The 7,642-nt window shown below is 45.3% G+C and overlaps 1 protein-coding gene across 1 annotated transcript; it reads left to right on the top strand.

The window, feature by feature from the left end:
• Nucleotides 1–5,216: 5,216 nt before the first annotated feature.
• Nucleotides 5,217–6,312, top strand: LOC306917600 (kelch domain-containing protein 3-like; the record flags this gene model as incomplete). The annotated part of the gene is made up of 1 exon (XM_079495898.1): nt 5,217–6,312. Exon 1 carries the CDS (start codon nt 5,239–5,241, stop codon nt 6,310–6,312), a length of 1,074 nt encoding a protein of 357 aa, XP_079352024.1. The 5' UTR covers nt 5,217–5,238.
• Between the last annotated feature and the right edge of the window lie 1,330 nt (nt 6,313–7,642).

Genomic DNA, 7,642 nt, shown 5'->3' with positions numbered 1-7,642 from the left:
TACTAACTTCGGACGACGATTACGGCCGAACGATACGCACTACCAAAATTCTGCAGTTGGTGTTTTAATCGGATGGGTCCCGAGATCATGTGTGCCGATTTTTGTGAGATTTGGACAACATATGTAGGAGGAGGAGCTAAAAGTGTGTTTTGGATAAAATTCAAAATGGCGGAAAATCTATCATGACGCAAATGGGCGTGGCCTATATGAGGAGATGCGTCATGACCCAAGGAAATCAGGGAAAAAATAATTTGATTTTACGACCCACGGTTCAAGAGTTATAAGCCAAAACGTAAAGTGGGCTGTTATAGCGCCACCATGAGGCCGACCGATAACATTATAAGTTGATTAATTTTAGTAATTATTATGAACCTACCCTCCAAGTTTTGTAACTATAGTGCTTACAGTCTCTGAGGAAAAAATACTTGAATGTGACAAAATGCGAAAAATCGCATTTTCCCATTCATGTCAATGGGGAAATTCTATTCACTAATAAATTCATATCAATTAAACTATACAACATTTCTCTTAAAAAAATACAAACACAACCTTCCCGATGAAGCCGGTCAATTTGAGATATGTGCGTACAGTCAAAACTGTACAGTCAAAACTGTGGGAGGAGTAGTGCGTCAAACAAAAGGTTAGTGGAATAATAATAATATGCATGAATAATAAAGTGTTACAATTACAATAGTCTGGTTGCCCTTTAGGGCAACCACACTAATAAGTGTCAGAGCTGAAATGGACATGTAAATATGAAATAGCTAGGTGTAATGTTAGAGACTACAGAAGTGAACCTTTCAAGCTTGTTTTCTCAACTCGCTGTTTTCTGCAAGACATTACTCTATAAGCCATATCTCCAAAACTGGTGGGTCAAACTGAACAACCAACATGTCAATTTGAAGCTACGATTCCTTGCTTTCACATGACATGAAAAAAACGAAAATAAAAAAAATCCAATGGCAGTCCCTCAGTCTCCCTCAATGTAGTCACATATGTTGTTCCAGGGACCCCCCGGAAGCAAAGATTTGAATTAAAAACGTTCGTTCTGAAGAAATATATATTCAAAATTTGCGGCACATTTTCACGATTCTTCAAAAATAGCAGACCTACAAGCTCGTAGCGCGCCACTCGGTGGCGCGCTACAAGCTTGTAGATCTGCTATTTTTCAATAGCTAAATTATAACATGTTTAAAACACCAAAAGGGGTTCCCGCCAAAAATGGGTTAAGTAAAATTTTGAGCTATTTGTACTTTACTCGAGTATTTCCCATTTTCTAATATTTTTTTTACTTTTACTCCACTACATCTCAGATCCAAATATTGTACTTTTTACTCCACTACATTTATTTGAAAACTTTAGTTACTAGTTACTATTGTAGATTGAATATTATTATTAACAAAACGTGCATTTACCACTTCAACCCTATAGAGGGTATGCGCGTGACATCATCGTCAAACCAGGAAGTTATGCGGAAACGCCTACCGAGTGCCAGAAAAACTACTTTCTGGCCTTGACAGCCCACACATCCAAACAAACAAACATTAAAGGTATATTCAGTGATTTGACTTAATTCAAATATCACTTATTTTTTCTTTTTTCCTGTCCCCAGTGAGCCCCTGGGGTCAAAAAACCCTAGTTTCAGTTTTGGTGGCGGGTGGCAAAGCCTTCATCCAATCAGGATGAGAGGGGCCTTCCTCCAATCATGATCGAGTGGGGGCGGGCCTTGGTGCACATGCTGTTGGCCTGTTGCACTTCCCCCCACTGTAGAGCGTGCATGTGCACATTTTGTTACCGGGGCGGACTGGGTGGTTTTCCAAATCACCCAAATCACTGAATGCTCCTTTAAACAACGTTAAACGGCACTAAACTCACTTTGCCACTCACTTTGCCACTCGATTTGCCACTCACTTTATGCATGCGCATACCCTCTATATATATACATTTCGGCGATTTGAAAATAGGCGATCTACAAGCTCGCAACGCGTTGCGACCGACGCACACCTACAGACCGTCTGCAACACCTCCTTGTGAGCATTCTGTGGAAACGTATGACGGCAGAAACCATGGGGTGAGTCCAGTCCATCTGGTATTGTTCATTTAGATGCTGTAAAACGCAATATGGACACTTTCAAATACGGAGACGGTCCACCGACTTCACTTCCTGGAGGGATGAGAAACTGTACACAGTACACACGCACACACACACACACGCACACGGCTTAGTTTATCGGGCAGAAATATGTAATGGGTGTGTGTGTGTGTGTGTGTGTGTGTGTGTGTGTGTGTGTGTGAGAGTGTGTGAGAGAGAGAGAGAGAATGGAAGAGAAACAAGAGGTGTGTCGCGCGTGTGTGTGTGTGTGTGTGTGTGTGTGCGCGCGTGTGTGAGAGAATGAAAGAAAGTGAGATAAAAAGAAAGGTACTGAGAAACAAGAGGTGTGTGTGTGTGTGTGTGTGTGTGTGTGTGTGTTACATCATGTGAATACATTTGAGTATGTGTGTGACAGATCTAGGTTAGATTAGGGGAGAGAGAGAGAGAGAGAGAGAGAGAGAGAGAGAGAGAGAGAGAGAGAAATAAGAACAAACGGATAAAAGATGAAAGGTGACAGAGAAAGGGCAAGGCGGCATTATAAAGTGAATTAAATGTCTTGACAGTACAAGCCACACCTTTCTAGAATCAGCCCCAGGGCAAACAAAAGTCCAATTCACTCTGATAAAGACCCGCATAGGTCGTTTTGTATACTAGCATCCAATAAGAAGGCTTAATATGTCTGCTCCAGTGTCCTCCTCTCCTCCTCCTGCATTAACCCATTCTGGGCGGGAACGATTCTGCAAATGTGACTAAATTTCACGTCATATGAAAGCAGGGAATCATAGCTTCAAATGGACATATTGGTTGTTCAGTTTGACCCACCAGTTTTGGAGATATGGCTTATAGAGTAATGTCTTGCAGAAAGCAGCGAGTTGAGAAAACAGGCTTGAAATGTTCACTTCTGTGGCCTCTAACATTATACCTAGCTACATGTTTGGGCATTTAATTCATATTTACATCGATTTCAGCTATGACACTTATTTCAGACATGCTCTAGTATGTGAAGAGTCTGCCTGTGCTATTAAGTCATTTTGGTGAAAAGCTGTAATTTGCGCGATGGCAGTCTCTCAGTCAAATCTGGTCACAAATGTCGTCTAAATCCTGACAGTTTTCTGAAAAAACCTCGTTTCTATGTCGTTCTCAAACATTTTCATGTCAAGGAACCCCAAGATCTACAAGCTCATAGCGCGGCACCGAGTGCCGCGCTATGAGCTTGTAGATCTTGTAGATGAGCTTGTAGATCTTGTAGATGAGCTTGTAGATCTTGTAGATGAGCTTGTAGATGGCTTGTAGATGGGTTTAAGTGTCCTTGTTCCTACGCTGCACCGGACCAGCCATTCCAGGCTTTGAGGCACGTTGGTATAGACTCCCTTTGTTCAAAAGTCCAATTCACTTTCGGTACACATGAGAGTGAAAAACACCAGAACAAAACACTGAAATTGTCTTATTTCAATAACTTCAGGAGGCTCAAATGTTACTTTTTGACACATAATTCTATTCACTACATATCGTATCGCTTTGTAGGTTTCTCTCTCTCTCTCTCTCTCTCTCTCTCTCTTCTAATGAAGTATGTATCGTTTCCCGATTCTGAACGATTCCCTGTGATTCTTCTGAGGATGAGACGCAGTGGTCATCGTTTATATAGACGTGAAGCGGAGGTGGTTAATCAGCCTCAATACTTAATAAATCAATTAATAAATCAACCCAAAACACAAACAAAACGAGGTATAATTTCCTTGCTTGGTAATGAAAGTATTCCCATAAGTGTCGCTCCTCGCGCTGGCCCGGCGTCTGTCCAGCTGGGGTGCAGTATTAGTTTAGACAGTACTTGGTTTAGACTAGTCATTGGTTAGACCAGTCATTAGTCCTACAACTACAACCTATCTCAAACCCTCACCCTAAACCTAACCTCCCACGGGGCAGCACACCTAAACCTAACCTTAACCCATGTCTAACCAATGACTAGTCTAAACTAAGTATGCACCACGCCCAGCTGCAGCACAGTCATAAAAAACAAGGAAGTGAAGTGAGTTGATCAAATAGAATCCATTTTCGGGGTATACGGCATCGTCTATTCCTCGCTCAAATGTTTTCCAAAAACATTTTTGAGAGCAATGTTTAGCTGTAAATGACATTGTGTTGACATGGCTGTCATGTTGGAAACGGCAGTAAATCAGCTGGGCGCAGCAGCAGGTGCTGCTGCTGGTATACCGCCAATTATTTCACACACACACACGCACACGCACACACACACACACACACACACACACACACACACACACACACACACACACACACCTATTGTAGACACTTTAGCATTAGATTTTCACAAAAAAACACTTCTTTGCCTAAAAATGCCCAGTGGCTATGGCCAAGGAGTATTTTTGTGCAAAACTAATGCTTGGAATGGATTCAGCATCATGAAAACCCCCTAGTCTAACATGTCACATGCTACTTAAAGCATAATGACATTTTTAGGAATTTTGCTTTATATTAGTTGTTGATGATTAGAGCGCCGCTCACTTCACATGAGTGTGATTTATTTTGAGGGGTGCTAGCCCCTACAACGCCTGGCTTTGTGTGTTCGGCCTGTGACGTCATGTGTGTGGCTAAGTCTATGGAGTTTGTATGGCGGATATTCTTCTGTACATCAAATTGCCAAGTCAATGGCAAATGACGTAAGAGGGTGACCTCATCATCATGATAAATATTGAACCAAAGGCTTCATGGGGTGTGTTATTGATAGAATACAAGTCATGTTTTGGGGGGTGAACTGCTCCTTTACACAGATCTCGAACAAAGATAAATCCCCTTGCACTAGTGAGGACCAAATGTCCCCACAAGTATAGCAGAATATGACTCACAGACCATTTTCCTGGTATCGCCAGATCGGAATCAAAAGGTGCAGATGAGAATTGCTGTGCGAATTGGCGTCGTTAAGGCGTGCATGGCAACAGTTTGTGTTGTGTGTGATGTCACACCAGAAGATATATAAGATGATGCACCGTGTTGAAAATGACTGCAGAGGTCGAAAGAGAGAAGAGAGCGTTAGAGACAGACAGACAGACAGACAGACAGACAGACAGACAGACAGACAGACAGACAGACAGACAGACAGACAGACAGACAGACAGACAGACAGACAGATGTTGTCTTGGACCGTTTCCAAAGCAGGAGGACCAAAGCGAGCCTATCATGCTGCTGTAGCAGTGAGGAACAAACTGTATTCCTTTGGAGGAGAATGTGATGGAGGGACCAACAACATGGAACAGATGGCTGTCCATGTCTTCAACACAGTGTCTTTATGCTGGATTAAGTTACCTCCAGTGGAACCTGGAAGAGGAGACGGCCACCTTGAGGTTCCATCCGGGCGCTTCGGCCACACAGCTGTGTTGGTTGAAGATACCGTCTACATCTGGGGAGGTGTTCCTTACTGCAATGTGCTTTATGCATTTGATGTCGACGCCCACAGATGGTTCAAACCCAGCATGGTTTCTGGCACTGTTCCAGAGGAGAGGTCCCACCACTCAGCCTGTGTGTTGGAGAAGGTCATGTTTATCCATGGACGATCCATGAAGCACATTAGTTCGACTAATGACATCTGCAAGTTGGACACCACCACACTGGTCTGGACTTTAATCAACACCAGAGGAACTCCACCTGCTCCTTCACACAGTCACTCTGCTACCATCATCGGGTCAAAGATGTTTGTATTCGGGGGCTGGGGGAGTCGGTTTCAGAACTACAACACCATCAGAGTGTTTGACACAAAGACCGACCTCTGGCTGAACACACCTTCTACACAGCTTCTACCAACAGAAAGCAGTAGTCATTCAGCATTTACCTACAATGGAGAGCTGTACATATTTAGTGGCAAGAACTGGGATGTGTACAATGATGTGTGGAAATTCAGCCCAGAGACCTTCTCTTGGAAGAAGGTTGAGCCCAAGGGGAAAGGACCATGCCCAATGCGCTGTACGTGCTGTTGCATGGTGGGAGATCGTATCATCCTTTTCGGAGGATACAAACGCATAGACAACACTGACACACGCACTGATGAGCTGTACATCTTAGACTTGAGTCCTTCTCTTAAGACTTTATGTAAGCTAGCAGTTATTCAGTACGGTCTGGATCAGTCTGAACTCCCACACAACATCAGGTGGGAACTGGTAGCCATGACAACCAACAGTGTGCTCACTGCCAACAAGGTCACTAAATGAAGGAAAACCTGCAGTACACATTAAGTAGAATCGAGCTCAGGTCTAAATGGGTTAACAAAGCCGGGTTGCAACACGGTGGATTTTATCCCACCATCTCTGTGGCGGGCACTTTACCACTGGGCAGGCACTTTACCACTGGACGGGCACTTTACCACTGGGCGGGCACTTTACCACTGGACGGGCACTTTACCACTGGGCGGGCACTTTACCACTGGACGGGCACTTTACCACTGGGCAGGCACTTTACCACTGGGCGGGCACTTTACCACTGGGCGGGCACTTTACCACTGGGCAGGCACTTTACCACTGGGCAGGCACTTTACCACTGGGCGGGCACTTTACCACTGGGCGGGCACTTTACCACTGGGCAGGCACTTTACCACTGGGCAGGCACTTTACCACTGGACGGGCACTTTACCACTGGGCAGGCACTTTACCACTGGGCGGGCACTTTACCACTGGGCGGGCACTTTACCACTGGGCAGGCACTTTACCACTGGGCAGGCACTTTACCACTGGGCGGGCACTTTACCACTGGGCGGGCACTTTACCACTGGGCAGGCACTTTACCACTGGGCAGGCACTTTACCACTGGACGGGCACTTTACCACTGGGCAGGCACTTTACCACTGGGCGGGCACTTTACCACTGGGCGGGCACTTTACCACTGGGCAGGCACTTTACCACTGGGCAGGCACTTTACCACTGGGCAGGCACTTTACCACTGGGCGGGCACTTTACCACTGGGCAGGCACTTTACCACTGGACGGGCACTTTACCACTGGGCGGGCACTTTACCACTGGGCGGGCACTTTACCACTGGACGGGCACTTTACCACTGGGCGGGCACTTTACCACTGGGCGGGCACTTTACCACTGGGCGGGCACTTTACCACTGGGCGGGCACTTTACCACTGGGCGGGCACTTTACCACTGGGCGGGCACTTTACCACTGGGCGGGCACTTTACCACTGGGCTGGCACTTTACCACTGGGCCACGTTGCACGCCTCATACACAAACATTTATTTTTTTGAAGATATTTCTTTTGGCGTTTTTGCCTGTATTGAATTGATAGTGTACAGTAATTAGACAGGAAAGGGAGAGAGAGAGAGAGATGGGGGGGGAGACATGCGGCCAAAGGCCGACGGGCTCGGGACTCGAACCCGAGTCCCGACAGGACATACAAAAACATTTCTAAAACGTACTGTATGCATTCACAATGACAATGTTATATGGAGAACAAAGCATACTACGAGAGCCTTATAATGCCGAGTGCACATGCGCACACACACACACACACACACACACACACACACACACACACACACA

This window comes from Electrona antarctica (genome assembly GCF_951216825.1).
Source record: "Electrona antarctica genome assembly, chromosome: 24".
In the NCBI taxonomy this organism is placed as follows: Eukaryota; Metazoa; Chordata; class Actinopteri; order Myctophiformes; family Myctophidae; genus Electrona; species Electrona antarctica.
The sequence above is the reverse complement of the archived record's forward strand: the minus strand, read 5'-3'. Positions and strand labels throughout refer to the sequence as shown.